This window comes from Lynx canadensis, chromosome A3 (assembly GCF_007474595.2).
Source record: "Lynx canadensis isolate LIC74 chromosome A3, mLynCan4.pri.v2, whole genome shotgun sequence".
Lineage (NCBI taxonomy): Eukaryota > Metazoa > Chordata > Mammalia > Carnivora > Felidae > Lynx > Lynx canadensis.
In genome coordinates, this window is record NC_044305.1 from 14,243,303 (window position 1) to 14,260,113 (window position 16,811).

Here is a 16,811-nt window from a genome sequence, read left to right on the forward strand (position 1 = left end):
TGTATAGGTTCTGAGTAGAGCGAAGGATAGACTGTGTGCTACCCGAGTAAGAACACGAGAGTGGATTTGTATCTAGAGATTTCCAGTTCACAGAATTAAATGCCCTGGTCCGATATGATCTGACAGGACTGGGCTGGTCACTCAAAATTGTATTGTGATTTTGGGTATAAGAACCTAGCGTAAACTCTAGGTATAAAAATCCAATATCAAATTTTCCTTGCTCACGTATTGGCTTCTATTTGTTTTATCTGCTACGGAAAAGTCATATACTTTTAGGCATACCGTGGATTTTATTGCATAAAATGATAATAGCAGAGGATAATAATAATCACCCATAGCTAAAAAAAATTTTTAAGACAAAGATTAATAAAGGTCCTTGGACCAAGTTGGATAGCCAGCTGCTTGAGTTTTCACAGAAAAGAGAAATCAGAGAGGAAGAAAACATGATATAAAGGTGGAATTAAAAATTAGTGTTGTGACAGGACACAATGGGTTGGCAAAGTAAATCAGCAGATCGAAAGAGGGAAAAGTAGAGGTGTCAGTCAGGACAGATAACTGGTGACCAATTCTGATAGAATCAAATGAAGCCCCACCAACCAGAATGCAGAGGTGAATGGCTGGTTCTCTCCTATATTTTAACACTCTCTTTGGACGTTGTTTCACCATATCACAGCTCTGTGAAGAGATGGGGATGAACTATAAGACTGACCTTTAGACCCAAGGAACTTAGTAATTTCATAGGTTTAATTGGGAGTTGGTGTACAGAATGGGAAAGAGGAGGAAGAGATTGGGAACATGGAGAATGGAGTAAGGATTCCGCTGCAGGTGTTAAAATATGGGCGCGGGGAGGATATGGCTCTAGTCTCTGACCTGCTGTAAACCTGATCTGGGCTCTGGTACTTCCTTCTTACCACCCCCCTCCAGTCTCTTTTGTCTCCCTCCTCACTGTCCCTTGTCTTTGCCCGTCCTCTGAATATCCTCCCTCCTTGTTTTCCTGACCATCCTTTTTGCTCCGTTCACCATTCCTTATGTCTTATTTCAAGCCTTCTAGCCATTCTTTTTGACAGAACTCTAATATGATTTATTGGTTTTCTTTGATTGCCTCTGGTCCAGCTTTGGAAGGGCTTTCTGGGCTCTTCTGGCCTCCCGGGCTGCCGCTGCTGCAGGTTTTAAGGCCCTTTTTTGCTTCTTCAGCCTTTGTACTTCCCGGAAAACCCGAATGCACAGGGTCTTCTTGGTCGCCCAGCGGTGGTGGGCTTTCCAGTGGAACGGAGGGGGAAAGGTGTATTCCGTCCCCAGGTCCTTGCATACCTTCTCAAAGGCACATGGTTGGTCTTATGGAGGTCGGTCTTGTGAGTATCTTGCTCTTCTGGTGGATGCTCGTCAGCAGACAGCACTTGTGCGTCTCGTCCTTTCGGTGGCTCCGCGTGTGTGCTTCGTAATTGCAGATCTTGACGGTCAAGGCGACAATTCGAGCCTCCAGGAAGCTGCTACTCTCAGGGTTTGCCACAATCTTCTTCATCAACTGATCTTGCTTGACTTTTAGTTTCTCCTTCTGGTTGGCCATTTCCAAAGACAAGAGTCTTCTTACAACGTCATCAAACTTCTCAGTTCCAGGAATGTTCTGGTAGTCTTTGAGCAGTTGTGGAAGGGGGTGGGTGGGTCATCTTCTTGGCTGGGCTGGACTGGTTTCTGGGTGGCATATCCACAAGCAGCCAGGAGGGTGACACCCCCAGGAGGGGAGGGAAGGCCCCACTGGTGGCGGGGAGGCCTGGTGCGCGCACCGCCCGGCAGCCCACGGACTGGAGCCTGGGCCGCTGCCTGGGTCTGAAGCGACCTCAGCGCGCTCCATGCCATTCTCAGCATGCTGACCTGTGACCCCGAGGGGCCAGCGCCACAGCCACCTTCCCTTTGCGGCACAGATTGTGTTACAAGGACGTCGCCATCCTGGCTCAGCCTCTCTGTCCATTCTGACAGCATATTCGCAACAAACCAAAGTCACTTGTATTAATTTTCAGCTTTCTCTCCTCTTTCTACTTTTCCTACCACAATGTGTTTTTGTCTTTGTTATCATGCTACCAAATCAAAAGAGTGGAATAAATATTTGCTCAGGACTTCTTTCATCCCAGAAGACTATGTCTAAAAACTTAAGAATCAACTCTACATAGTCCACTTGTGCACATGCTGTATCTCAAGAAATGTGTGAAGATTTATAATGTGTATCAATTTTTCATATTTCTAGAATGCCAGAAAGCCAATAACATGAAAGAAAGAAGCCAAGAAAAGGTAGGTAAATACTTGAGGCAAGCTTTATTCTTCAACAGCAGAATATTGACTATGGAGAGAGGCAAGATGTTGAGAGAAGCATTTAATATGGCCACAAATCCAGTGCCCTCAAGAAAAATATCCCATAAATGTGACTCCTCTGGAACAAGCTTGAAAAGTGTTTCAGGATTAATTATTATTAATAGAAACCAGATAAGAAAAAAGCCTAATGATCTCAATGGATGTGGATTCCTTGATATGGTACATGAGAAGACTCACCCAGGGAACAAGCCCTGTGAAAATGATCAAAAGAAATCCCACAGACATAATGAGGAGTTTATACAACATCAGAAGAATTCTGTTTTGAAGAAGATTCTTGAATATAATAATTGTGGGAAAGCCTTTCACAAAAAGGCGGCCTTTGTTACATGTAAGAGAGCTCACAAAGGAGAGAAATCCTCTGAAGGTAATGAATGCAGACAAGCCATCACCCAAAAGTTAAAGCTCAATGCTCATCCAAGAACCCTTAGGGAAAGGAAATCGCATGAATCCAATAAAAACAGGAAATCTTCACGCATGAAGTCAAAACATGCACATCAGAGAGCTCACCTAGGGGAGAAATACTATGATTGTAACAAACTGGAGAAATCCTTTAGCATGAAGTACAACCTAACTCAACATCAGAGAGGGTACAGAGGTGGAAAACCCAAGAAGTATAATGAAAGTGAGGAAACCTTGTGGAAGTCATACCACATTCAAAGTGAGAGAACTCTTGGAAAGAAAGTCTATGACAGTGATAAATGTGGGAAATCCTTCCACGCAAAGCCATGCCTCACTCAACATCAGAGAACTCATACAACAGAAAAACTTAGTGAGGGTAATGATAGTGAGAGCACTGTAAAGAAGGAGTCATACCTCCCTCTAAATCAGAGAATTAACACAAGAGAGAACAGCTTTAAAGGTAAAAAATGTGAGAAGTCCTCCTGTGAGAAGCCAAAACTCACTCAACATCAGAGCGCTCACAAGGGAAAGAAAGCCTATGACTGTAATAGATGTAGGAAAAGCTTTTGTAAGAAAACAGACCTTGCTCAACCTCAGAGCACACACACAGGAAAAAAAGCCCTTTGAGTGTAATGAGTGTGGGAAGTCCTTCTTTGTGAAGTCCAACCTCACTGAACATCAGAGAACTCACACAGGAGAGAAACCGTACAAATGTAATGAATGTGGGAAAACCTTCTGTGTGAAATCAAACCTTACTCAGCATCAAAGGACCCACACAGGAGAGAAACCCTACAAATGCCCTGAATGTGGGAAAACCTTCCATGACAAATCAGCCCTCACGAAACATCAGAGAATTCACATGGGGGGAAAAACCCTGTGAATGTAATGAATGTAGGAAAACCTTCGGCCAGAGGTCAGCCCTCACCGAACGTCAGAGAAAAACACACAAGAAGAAAACTCCCATCAACGCTGCGTGCGTGCGGAAGCCTGTGTCTACAAGTCAGACTCGTTGAACGTCAGCAAAATCACAGGGCTGAAAAGCTAAGATGTCAACACATGTAGGAAAGTCTTCATCAGTCGGTTATAGCTTATTGGAACTAGAGGATTCATATGGGAGTGAAACCTCATGAATGCTTTGAACATGTGAAGTCTTTCGACAAATATTCAAGGAAATTGAGGGGAAATGTATCAGTTTAAGGAATATGGATAAAAATGTTCTTGCGGAAATATTAACCAGAAGTCCTATTTCAGATGTGATACCAAACTTATTATAGAAAAGACAACAGAAGATATTCTGTTAATAGATTGTGAAGCATAGAGCTTTTCTAAAAGCATAAATAATTTAAGTCATTGATGCAACAGCCTGAAATGTATGTGTGAAGACTGAGGCATTTTGGACTATAAGCATATAGTACATGAGTGTGCCATACGACATGAATCACGTGTACGGTCGATTTGTGTGCAGGAACCCACCGCTGTTCCCGAATCTCAACAGTACAGCACATAGAGACTAAGTGGAAATGGATCCATCCCCTAACCTGTGACCCAACAATTCCACTTCTGGAGACGTACCCGAAAACAATAGTTCTCAACTGCGCCTCCCAAAGGGGTATTTGTAAACACTGGGATGGTTTGGCTGTCACTGTGACAGGGTGCTACAGGCAGTTAGCGTGTGGGAGGGCCGCAGATCCCAAACGTCCTACAATGTGTCAGGAAAAGGACAGGAAGAAGAGGTTCATCCACGAAGACGTGGCTCCATCACAGAACAACGCTGCCCTGGAGAAACTCTTGCACAGCTGCGGCCACAGACGTGTACAAGAATGTTCACCGCAGCGCTGCAATAATTTTTTTAATAACAGTTTTTTAAAAAATGGAAAGTAAAAGGTGTCCGTTAGTGACAGACTAGATAAATAGATGTTGGTGATGGTCATACCATGGAGATAATATATAACAAAATGAATTAATGAGTTAGACACCACAAGATTATTATACCTTAAAGCAATAATGTTGAGTGGAAAAATATACATATAGCTATCATGTTACTGCATTTCAAAAACAAAGTTCAAAACGCAAAGAATTCACGGGTGCCTGGATGGCTCAGTCAGTTGAGTGTCTGAGTTCAGCTCAGATCATGATCTCACAGTTTGTGGGTTTGAGCCCCGCCATCGGGCTCTGTGCTGACAGCTCGGAGCCTGGAGCCTGCTTCGGATTCTGTGTCTCCCTCTCTCTCTGCCCCTCCCCTGCTTATGCTCTGTTTCTCTCTTTCTCAAAAATAAACATTAAAATTTTTTAAAAAAAGAATGCAGGAGTACATTGTTTGGGAATATAGATAGATCTTCGTGTAAATATACACATAGAAATATATATGTGAGCCATAAAACTACAAAGGAAAGAAAGTGGATGATTAACAAAATCTAGGATAGCTATTACACTTGTGGAGGAAAAAGGGACTTACATTTACAGAGAGAGAAAGCTTCATATTTCTTAAAGGGGTCACGAGTATACAGGTGTTGCTTTTAATATGCTGTATCATATCTATGCATACATAACTATTTCTGTTTATAGACTTTGATTTTCAAGAAACAGGCTTCAAGATCATTGCATTAGAATGTTAACAAAAGTGGTGTTTTGGCATAAGGATCATAGTTAAGATATTTTTCATTCATCTATTTTTCTATATCCAAAATTTCCATAATGACTTTTTCTTTTAAAAAAAAATGTTTACTTATTTATTTTGAGAGAGAGAACAGGGAAGGGGTAGAGACAGAGAGAGAGACAGAGAATCTCAAACAGGCTCTGCACTGTCAGCGTGGATCCCAATACAGGCCTCAAACTCATGAACCGTGAGATCGTGACCTAAGCCGAAGTCAGACATTTAACCAACTGAGCCACTCAGGCGCCCCGATCCAAATATGCTCTTAACCTTTAAGTTCTTCAGCGTCTCATCAAAAATGATCTCATAGGGAAGTGGCCATTAATATGTATATATATTCAGGTTATGCTGCTTTTCTGTCTTAAACTAATGTTTTGTTTTTTAAACTAATGTTTTTAACCCTCCGTAACGTGAGGATTCACAGGAAGCTCTGGAAAGAGCAGAGAAGGGAATGGGCTTTCAAACATGTGTGTCTTTTTGACTGATGGCGCTCCCTTGGTTGTCCTTTCTAGTAAGAAACTTTTTGAGATGCGTGTTTTGACTTCATTTGGAATGACGGACAGGGCCCTGAGGGTGGGCACCTTGACTTCTAATCTTGGCATGGCCTCCAGCCCAATCTTATTAATCTTTAAAACAAAGAGCAGATTGAGACAACTTTATTGTCTTCGTCTGTTTGGGCTGCTATAATAATACCACAGACTGAGGGTCTAATAAAGAACAGAAATTTATTTCTCCTAGTGCTGGTGGCTGGGAAGTCTATGACCATGGCAGGGTCTGCTGAGGGCTCACTTCCTGGGGCACTGTTGCTTCACATGGTGGGAGGGGTGAGAGAGCTCTGTAGGGTCTCTTATAAGGGCAGTAATCCCATTAAAAGAGCTCGACCTCATGACCTAAGCACTTCTCGAAGCCTCCACCTCCTAACACCATCACAGCTGGGCGGTTAGAATTTCAATATATGAATTTTGGAGGGATACAAACAGGCCATGAGAGCTATTATGTGCTTCCAGTATTGTAATTCTGAACTTTGCATGTCAATGTACAGAGCAATCCGCACAGCCTTAGAGGCCAAAGGTGATGATCTGGAAAGAAAGAGTGGAGAATAAAGAAAGCATGGAATGTGCATGTCCTCAGCTGAGCCCGATGATGCCCTCCTACCTAGATTGTACCCTTGCAGACACCCAGTAATAGTCTTTTTCTGGTAGAATCTTTTCCTGCCAGTCCCCCAGTTCAGTTCACCTCCTTTTTTTTATGTTTATTTATTTATTTATTTTTGAGAGAGAGAGAGAGAGAGAGAGAGAGAGAGAGAGAGAGAGCACACACAGGAGGGGCAGAGAGAGAGGGAGGCAGCAAATCCCAAGCAGACTCTGCACTGTCAGTGCAGAGCCTGATGTGGGGCTTGAACTCACAAACTGCGAGATCATGACCTGCGCTGAAATCAAGAGTCGGAGGCTTAAACGACTGAGCCAACCAAGCGCCCCTCAGTTCACCTCTCTGGAAGTTGACCCAAGCCTTCCATTGTCACTCAGTCCTGACAGTCTCTGCAGGGGGTAACACTGCAAATTTTGCATGCTCAGAATAGGAAGACCAAGAATTATATCTGACCTGGCTTCCTGTCTGAGGCCCTCCTGCCTCTTCCCAGAGCCTTGGTAAGAAGTCTCATTTCAGTGTGGGTCCCCTTACTAGAATTATTCCTTGAGCCTCCTCCTAACACACAAGAGCTGGTGTATTTACAGGGAGTCAGCATCCGGGCCCCAAGCACAAATTCACTTCAAATGGAACCTCCACCCCAGGGACCGGTATCTATCTCTGATGGCACCCGCTGCCCCCTGGAATCCCAAACCTGGCTTCTGGTAAACTCAAAACAGGGCCACTAAGAGAACTAGCAGTCTAGAGAGTCCAGGAGACATCCTGAAGCTCCAGACATTCAATTTGGCCTCAAACTCTTAGAAACACCAAGAAATTCAAGGATTAGAAGGCAGGAGTCAATTTTAATTCAATGTGTGTTTCCTGGAGTCACTTGAGGGCATTTTTATTGGGCTGAGTGCTCTGAAGAATTCAAAGATGATCGAAGTCCAAGTCTGGGTTTTAAGCAGTGTGGTATATTGGGAAAACGTGAAATTTGAAGTAAAGTTGTTCTAGGATTTGATCCCAGAACTTCCACTAGATTGGAGGACTTACTTCACTTCTCTGCACATCAATTTATTTGTTAAAATAAGAACGGTAACACCAGCTGTAGAGTTCGTGGAGCTGCTTAATTAAAAGAACCTAGCAAAGTGCCCGTAGTGAGTGGTGGTGGTGGTGGTAATGGCTTTTAATAGGATTTTGTTATGCAACAAGCAATGAAGCGAGTATGTATACGCCATTTTGCGTTTAATCTTTAAAACAGGCTTACGGGCGGGGGTGGGGGGCGCCTGGGTGGCTCAGTCGGTTGAGCATCTGACTTCAGCCCACGTTATGATCTCGCAGTCTGTGAATCCAAGCCCCGCGTCGGGCTCTGTGCTGACAGCTCAGAGCCTGGAGCCTGCTTCAGATTCCGTGCCTCCCTCTCTCTGCCCCTGCCCCACTTTCACTCTCTCTGTGTCGCTCAAAAATCAACATTAAAAATTATTTTAAGATAAAATAAAACAGTCTTATGAAGTAAGTTCTCTTTCCAAGACTATTTTAGAGACGAGGAAAACAAGCGTTATAAATGTCACTTAAAATTACTGGTATTATAGGGAAGCCGAGACCCTGGAGTTGAACCCAGGTCTCTCTGGCTCCAATATTATTGCCTTTTTTTTATATGAATTTGCACTATTGTTGCTTTTTTCAGATCAGCACATAATATTCATTCTCTTCCTTGATGCTCTCAAGAAAATTTTTTTTTTTTTTAATGTTTATTTTTGAGAGAGAGAGAGAGAGAGAGAGACAGAGCATAAGCAGGGGAGTGGCAGAGAGAGAGACACAGAATCTGAAGCAGGCTCCAGGCTCTGAGCCGTCAGCACAGAGCCTGACATGGGGCTCGAACTCATGAACTGCGAGATCATGACCTGAGCTGCAGCTGGACACTTAACCAACTGAGCCACCCAGGCACCTCTCAAGGAAATCACTTCTTAGAGTACCAGCCTGTATGTTGGCTAGTACACTTGCAAAAGCACAGTTTCCAGAATCTTCTTGTGCCCTTTGATTCATGTCCTGGGCTCCTACCCAGCACCCTGCTCAAGAGAAGAAACAAATGCAAACCTAGCCCATTCCACCCTTGCTCACTCTCTAACTCAAAAACACTATAGATAGATAAAAAATAGAATTCTGAAAAGTTACCAGTAACACAAGAAGACAGGAAGAAGAAAATAGAGAAAAATGAAGAACAGTGATAATAGAAATAAACAAAAAACCAAATGGCAGACTTAAGCTCTAACTTGTCAATTATTACATTAAATATAAGTGGTCTAAACACCTCAACTAAAAGATTGACAGTGCAAATTAAAAAACATGCCCCCACTATATATCGTCTACAGGAAACTCACCTGAAATAAAATTATATAGGCTAGTTAAAAGTAAAAGGATGGGAAAAGATATACCATACAAACATGCATTGAAAAAAAGTTTGGGGCGCCTGGGTGGCGCAGTCGGTTAAGCGTCCGACTTCAGCCAGGTCACGATCTCGCGGTCCGTGAGTTCGAGCCCCGCGTCAGGCTCTGGGCTGATGGCTCAGAGCCTGGAGCCTGTTTCCGATTCTGTGTCTCCCTCTCTCTCTGCCCCTCCCCCATTCATGCTCTGTCTCTCTCTGTCCCAAAAATAAATAAACGTTGAAAAAAAAAAAAAAAATTTAAAAAAAAAAAAAAAGAAAAAAAGTGGCTATATATATATATATTTTTTTTTTTTTTGACTGGACTAAGTGGTTTTATTGGGGAAAGCCAAGATTACAACGAACTTAAGAGTTGGCATGGTGCCCTTCTTCTTGCCAAAGGTGGGCACAACATTGGCAAAGTAATGGTTGTACTACCTCTGCCTCTTGGCTCAGCCTGTCTTCTTTTTCTCCTGTTTGGCCACCTTGGGAGTCTGCCCTCTTACTTTCCCAGCACGGGCCAGGGAATGATGGATTTTACCTCCAAGCATGGAGCTGGCTACTTCCAGGGTGTTCAGAGCCTCCACTCCAAACTGACCTAGGGTTGCCTCATCCTCTAGGGGTGTGCCTACCAGGAGCACAACTTGATCTTCTGGAGCGACGCCCTCCAGAGGGACTACATGAGCCTTGATCTGGGCAACAGTCTCCTCACCAGTCACCTCGAGGGTGTGTAGCTCCTGGGCACAGACAAAGAGCTGCATGTCAGCAACTGAACTGTGGCCACTGGAGCTGCAACCGAGAAGACAGAGTCGAGAAAGAGCCAAGAGTGGTTACACTAATATCAAATAAAGTTAAACATCTAAGAAAAAAGTTACCAGAGACACAAAGAGATATTACATGATAATAAAAGTAAACACAGCAATCCTAATGTGTATGTACCAAAACAACAATAACCAGATCTGCCAAATATGTAAAGCAGAAATGGATGGAACTAAAAGGAGAAAGAAACAAATCCACAATTAATAGTTGGAGACGTCAACACCCCGTCTTAATAATTGATAGAAAGAGACAGAAAATTATCAAAGATATATAATTCAGGGGTGCCTGGCTGGCTCAGTTGGTTGAGTGTCCCGCTCTTAATTTTGGCTCAGGTCATGATCTCACAATTCGTGGGTTTGAGCCCCATGTAGGGCTCTGTGTTGACAGTGTGGAGTCTGCTTGGGATTCTCTCTCTCCCTCTCTCTTTACCCCTCCCCACTCATGTGCTCTCTCTCCTTCTCAAAATAAACATTTTTTAAAAAGATATAGAATTTGGGGCACCTGGGCAGCTCAGTCGGTTGAGCATCCAACTTCGGCTGAGGTCATGATCTTGCAGCTCGTGAGTGTGAGCCCCGTGTGGGGCTCTATGCTGACAGCTCAGAGCCGGGAGCCTGCTTCAGATTCTGTGTCTCCCTCTCTCTCTGCCCCAACCCACTCACGTTCTGTCTCTGTCTCTCTCAAAAATAAATAAACATTAAAAAAATTTTTTTAAAGATACAGAATTTAATTAACACCGTCAAACAACAGGATCTACTTGACAGCGGACCATAATATAAACCTCAAATTTTTAAAATCATATAGGCTGTTTTCTCTGACCACAGTAGAAAAAAAATAACATGAACATCTCCTAACACTTGGTAACTAAGCAGCACACTTCTAAATAATCCACAAATCAAAGAGGAAGTCTCAAGAGAATTAATAGAAGTACATTGAACTAAATGAAAATGAAAATACGATACACCAAAATATTTGGGATGTACTAAAAACATTTTAAAAGAGAAACATAGGGGGGCCTGGCTAGCTCAGTCGGAGGAGCAAGCAACTCTTGATCTCGGGAGTTGTGAGTTGGAGCCCCATGTTGGGTGCAGAGATTACTTAAACAAATAAAACGTAAAAAAAAAAATAAAATAAAAGAGAGACATAATCTAAGATCACAATCCAAGAATCTGGAAAAAGAAGAACAAAATAAACCCAAAGCAAGCAAGGAAAGAAATAATAGAAGATACCAATGACACTGAAAATAGAAAAATAATAGGAAAAAAAAGCAACAAAGGTAAGAGTTGGTTCTTTATAAATGGATAAAATTGATGTCTGTAGAAAGATTGATACAGAAAAAGAGAGAAGACACAAGTTACCAGTATCAGTAATGAAATGTGATATCATGACAGACCCTACAGACATCAAACTAGTAGAGCAATTAATGAACAGCTTTATACCCATAAATGTGACAACCCATTCTGAAAAAAAAGAAAAAAAAAAAAAAACGACAAACTACCACAACTCACGCAATATGAAATAGAATTAAAGAAATTGAATTTGTAATATAAAACCTCCCCAAAAGGGGGTGCCTGGGTGGCTCAGCTGTTTGAGCTTCTGCCTCTTGGTTTCGGCTCAGAGGGTTGTAGAATGGAGCCCAGTGTCGAGGTGTGGAGTCTGCTTAGGATTCTCTCCTCTCCCTCTGCTTCTCCCCAGCTCAAACTCACTCTTTCTCTAAAAATGAAGTGAAATGAAATGAAATGAAATATAAAAATTCCCCAAAAGGAAATCTCCAGGCCCAAATGATTTCACCAGAGAATCCTACCATGTGTTTAAGGAAGAACTGACGCCAATTCTATACACTTTATTCCAGAAAACCAAAGAAAAGAAAACACTTCCAGGTTAGTTTGTGAAGCTAATATTCACTGATGCCAAAACCAAAAAATAAAAATATATACAATACAAAAAAATTACAGACCAATATTCCTTTGGCTATAAGCACACTAGTCCTTAACAAAATAATAGTAAATAGAATTATTCATTAATTATATGAAAAGACATGTGAATATATGAAAGAATTATATACCATGGGGTTTATTGCAAGGATGCAAGGCTGGTTTAATATTCAAAATCAATCAGTGTAATCCATTATCTTAATAAACTAAGAAAGAAAAATCACATTGTATTGACCAATGAAGGAAAATTATTTGACAAAAAGTATTTTAAATTCATAACAAAAACTCTCAGAAAAATAAGAATAGTTGGTAGCTTGGTAAAGAGCATCTAATAAAACCCACAGCCAAAGTTGAGACTTAATAGTGAAAGACTGGATGCTTCCCTCCCAAGATCAGGAACAAGGCAAGGATATCTGCTCTCACCACCCTTATTCAACACAGTGCTGGAAGTTCTAGCCTGTCTAATAAGGCAACAAAAGGAAATTTAAAAACACAGATCAGAAAAGAAGGCATTAAAACTGTCCTTACTTACAGATGACATGATTGTCTAAGTAGAAGACCCAAGGAATCTTCCAGAAAAGAAAAGGAAAGGAAAAGAAACCCTCCTAGGACTAGTGAGTTCAGTAAGGTCACAGGATATAAGGTAAACATATGAAATTCAATACTCCAACAATGAACACATGGCCACCAAAATTTAAAATACAATACCATTTTAAATTGCTCCCGCCAAAAATATATGGTTAGGTGTAAATCTAACGAAACGTGTGGAACTTGCATGCTGAAAAGTACAAACTGCTAATCAAAGATGATCTAAATAAAAAAATGGATAAACATACCTTGTTCATGGATTGGAAAACTCAACCACAGTAAAGATGTCAATTCTCCCCATACCGATACATATGTTTAATGCCGTTGCTATTAAAATCCTAACAGGAGGGGTGCCTGGGTGGCCCAGTCAGTTAAGCGACCACCTCCGGCTCAGGTCATGATCTCTCAGTTCATGAGTTCAAGCCCCTGTGTCAGGTTCTGGGCTGACAGCTCAGAGCCTGGAGCGGATTCTGTGCTCCCTCTCTCTCTGTCTCTCCCCTGCTTTTGCTTGGTGTGTGTGTCTCTCTCTCAAAAATAAATAAACATTTTTTTAATTTAAAAAAATCCTAATAGTTTTTTTTGTAGATATGGGCAAGATTATTCTAAAGTTTATATGGAAAGAGAAAGGAATGAGAAGAGCTAAAACAATTTTGAAAAAGAATAATAAAATGGAAGGCTGCCTACTGATAATTTATGATAAAGCTAGGATAATCAAGACTGTGTGATATCAGTGAACAGATAGACGCGTAGATCAATGGAACAAAATGGAGAACCCAGAAACAGACCCATGCAAATATCCCCAATTGATTTTTTATAAACGTGCAAAAGCAATGAAGGAAGAGGAGACTTTTGACCAATTAGACATCTATAGATGAAGAAATGAACCTCGACTTCCAAAGGAGGAGAGTATGGGCTTTAGATTCAGGCAAACCTGACTTTTAATTCTAGTTTTGCTCCTTACCACTGAGTGATTATGACTCATGAAACCTCACTAAACCTCGAACCCAAGCCTGGAGCTCATCAACGACATCTTACGGATTCTGAAAAAATAGCAGGTGAATGAATGGGCTCCATTTAATTTACTGGGGGATGTTCCCGGAATGGCCAGCAGAGGGCTCTAATCGCACACGAAAGACCATAACTTCCCGAAAGCTTGTCTGCCTTGCAAATCCCACCTTGGCGTTTCAGGCTCCCATTTTCATAAACCCACATTAATGCACAGTGCTGGGGAAACATTTTTCACAGCTATGTATGTCACTGTGTTTCCTTCAAAGAATCAAATCGATAATTGTAATTATACCTCCTTTTCCTTGCTTACTTTAATTATTTTCATACAGGAATAGGCATGCATACTCCACGAGAACAATATTGCCCCCAAGGGGGTGAAAATTGGTTCTTGGGTCCAACCCAAAATCTCAGATATTGTAATGGCTTGTGGCCTTCAAAGGACCCCAGTACATAAACAGATATACAGTATATCTATGGTATTAAAATTTCATGGGGAAGGGGACAATTAGGGGGAAAAATATCCAAAAGGGCTTTTTGGGGCGGAGGGGAGCTGTAACTTAAAAAATAAAGGTTGAGAAACACTGCAATAAGGAAAGATGAATCAAGAGAACGCCCCATCATTGGCCCACATCTGAAGTTAGGACAATCCAGGGGCGCCTGGGTGGCTGTTGGTTGAGCATACGACTCTTGATTTCAGCTCAGGTCATGATCTCATGGTTCATGGGTTCAAGCCCTATGTCTGGCTCAGCACTGGCAGCCCAAAGCCTGCTTGGAATTCTCCCTCTCTCCCTTTCTCTCTCCCTCTCCCTCTCTCTCTCTCCCTCCCTCTCTCTCTCTCTCCCTCTGCCCCTCCCTGCTTGCTCGCTCTCTCTCTGTCTCTGATTACACTTTTTTAAAAAATTGAAGTTAGGGCAGTCCTTTCTCCTAGAACTTGGGGTAGGCCACGATCCTGTCCAACATCAAGAGCTCCTAACAAAAGACCTTGTTATTGTTCAGAAGGCACTCCTCCAGGGAAAATTTAAATTCCATTATAATCCATTATAATCATTCCCGAAAGTTTCTCCTGTACCACCCTACTCCCCCCCCCCCTTCAGGTCCAGTCCATCCCGAAATAACCATCGATCTGCTATGTGTTGCGCACTCTTTTTTTGCTTCTTTCACTCAGCGTAATTATTTTGAGATTCCTCCATGTTGTTGGGTATATTTTTTAAAATTTTTAAAATGTTTTCTTTATTTTTGAGAGAGAGAGAGACAGAGCGTGAGTGGGGAAGGGGCAGAGAGAGGGGGAGAGACACAGAATCCGAAACAGGCTCTGCATGGTCAGCACAGAGCCCGACGCCGGTTCAGACTCACGAACCATGAGATCATGACCTGAGCCGAAGTCGGACACTTAACTGCCTGAGCCACCCAGGCGCCCCGAGTATATTCATAGTCCATTTCTTTTTACTGCTGAGTACTGTTCCATTGCGATGCTGTATCACAATTTGTTCATTCGCTCACTTGTTCGTGGATGTCTGGTTTGTGTCCAGTTCAAGGCTGTCGTGAATAAAGGTGTGCGTATTCACGTCCAAGTCTTTGTATAGGTCATGGGTTTTCATGGCTCTTGAGTAAATACCTAGGAGAGTGCTACTGGCCTGTATGACAGGTGTGCCTTTAACTTGGCAACAAAGGGACTGATTAAAGTCTCTCTGCCCAGGCTATGGGACCCCCTTGCCACTCCTCTAGGAGAAGCCACCTTGTCTAATTCAAAAGGAGTCTTTCCTGGGAAGCCTCACGTGATCCCTGATAGCCACACCCTCGGAGAGCAGCAAGTTGACTACTGCTCTCACTACAGCAAGGTGATTTTCTGGAACCTCCCTCCAGAGGAGAGAAAACACACCTACACCCGTATCATCACTGGTGTGGCAAAGTACATCTGCTACAGCACAAAAATGTGGGGCGCCCGGGTGGCTCAGTCGGGTAGGCGGCCAGTTCTTGGTTTCCGCTCAGGTCACGATCTCACGGTTTGTGGGTTCAAGGCCCGCGTTGGGCTCCATGCTGACAGCACAGAGCCAGCTTGGGATTCTCTCTCTCTCTCTCTCTGCCCCTCCCCTGCCTCAAAACAAGTAAAACTAAACTTGGAAAATTGGTGGAAAACATAGAAAAATGCAAAGATTAAAAGGCTTGCAATACCACCAGTGAGAGGTAAGAATGGCCCACAGTCCACTAAACGTGGACTGTTCTAGTCTTTTCCTAAACATAGTGTACATAGAAATGTATGACCCTGTGTCTCTTCTCCACTGATACATCTTTCACAACTTAACTCTCCTGACCAGGTAGTTAATCACCCCTTTAAAAAGCCACCGTCCCTCACTCAGTTTCCAGACCTGAGCCAGTGTTGGGATCCCAAACACATGGACTGAAGCAAAGACTGGATCCTCAGAAGGACCCTGTAAAACCATGACAGATAACAACATGCCGGGGAAAGGGGGAATATGCAAGCATTTAAAAAAACCCATCACACAGGGTCTGCACTGGCATTTATGCCCAGGAACCCATGTGAGATTAGTGTAGAAATGAATATACTTTATTCCTGCTGTTTTAATTCAGCCTTACTATTTATTTTTCTATGTTATTTCTCTCCTTTTTCATGTGTTTGCTGGCTTGATAACATGGCCATTGATTATCTTTTTTTCTCTTAGATTTTAGTGTTCGATACTTTTCCATTCCGACAGCAGTTACCTTCCCCTTTTCACATTTAGAGTAAAATACATAATCACAATTATATAATCTTCCATTATATGAAAAAATACCATCTATTTCCCACTTATAATACTTTTAAGATGACCCACTTATAACACTTTTAAATCTCCATGCTCTCAACCCCTGTAGAGATTTAAATGCTTTTATTCTATAACATTACAACTCAGGCAACAACGGATGTTGGTGAGGATTTGGAGAAAGAGGACCCTATTGGCACCGCTGGTGGGAATGCAGGGTGGTGCAGCCACTCTGGAAAGCAGTATGGAGCTTCCTCAAAAAACTAAAAATAAAACTACCCTACGACCCAGCAATTGCACAACTAGGCATTTATCCACGGGATACAGGTGTGCTGTTTTGAAGGGACACATGCACCCCCATGTTTATAGCAGCACTATCGACAATAGCCAAAGTATGGAAAGAGCCCAAATGTCCATCGATGGATGAATGGATAAAGAAGATGCAGTGTATACACACACACACACACACACACACACACACAATGGAGTATTACTCAGCAACCAAAAAGAATGAAATCTTGCCATTTGCAACTATGTGGATGGAACTGGAGGGTATTATGCTAAGTGAAATTAGTCAGTCAGAGAAAGACAAAAATCATATGACTTCACTCATATGAGGACTTTAAGAGACAAACCAGATGAACATAAGGGAAGGGAAACAAAAATAATATAAAAACAAGGAGGGGGACAAAACAAGAGACTCATAAATATGCAGAACAAACTGAGGGTTACTGGAGGGG

General features: G+C 42.3%; 1 protein-coding gene and 1 pseudogene across 1 annotated transcript; both read right to left on the reverse strand.

Annotated features, from left to right (window-relative positions):
- Positions 1-1,065: 1,065 nt before the first annotated feature.
- On the reverse strand, positions 1,066-1,921 carry LOC115510017 (annotated as a pseudogene).
- A 7,366-nt stretch (positions 1,922-9,287) lies between these two features.
- Positions 9,288-9,745, reverse strand: LOC116737974 (ubiquitin-like protein FUBI). Its single transcript, XM_032592556.1, is given in 1 exon segment — positions 9,288-9,745. A coding segment is annotated over 1 exon segment (435 nt). The 5' UTR covers positions 9,728-9,745; the 3' UTR covers positions 9,288-9,292.
- Between the last annotated feature and the right edge of the window lie 7,066 nt (positions 9,746-16,811).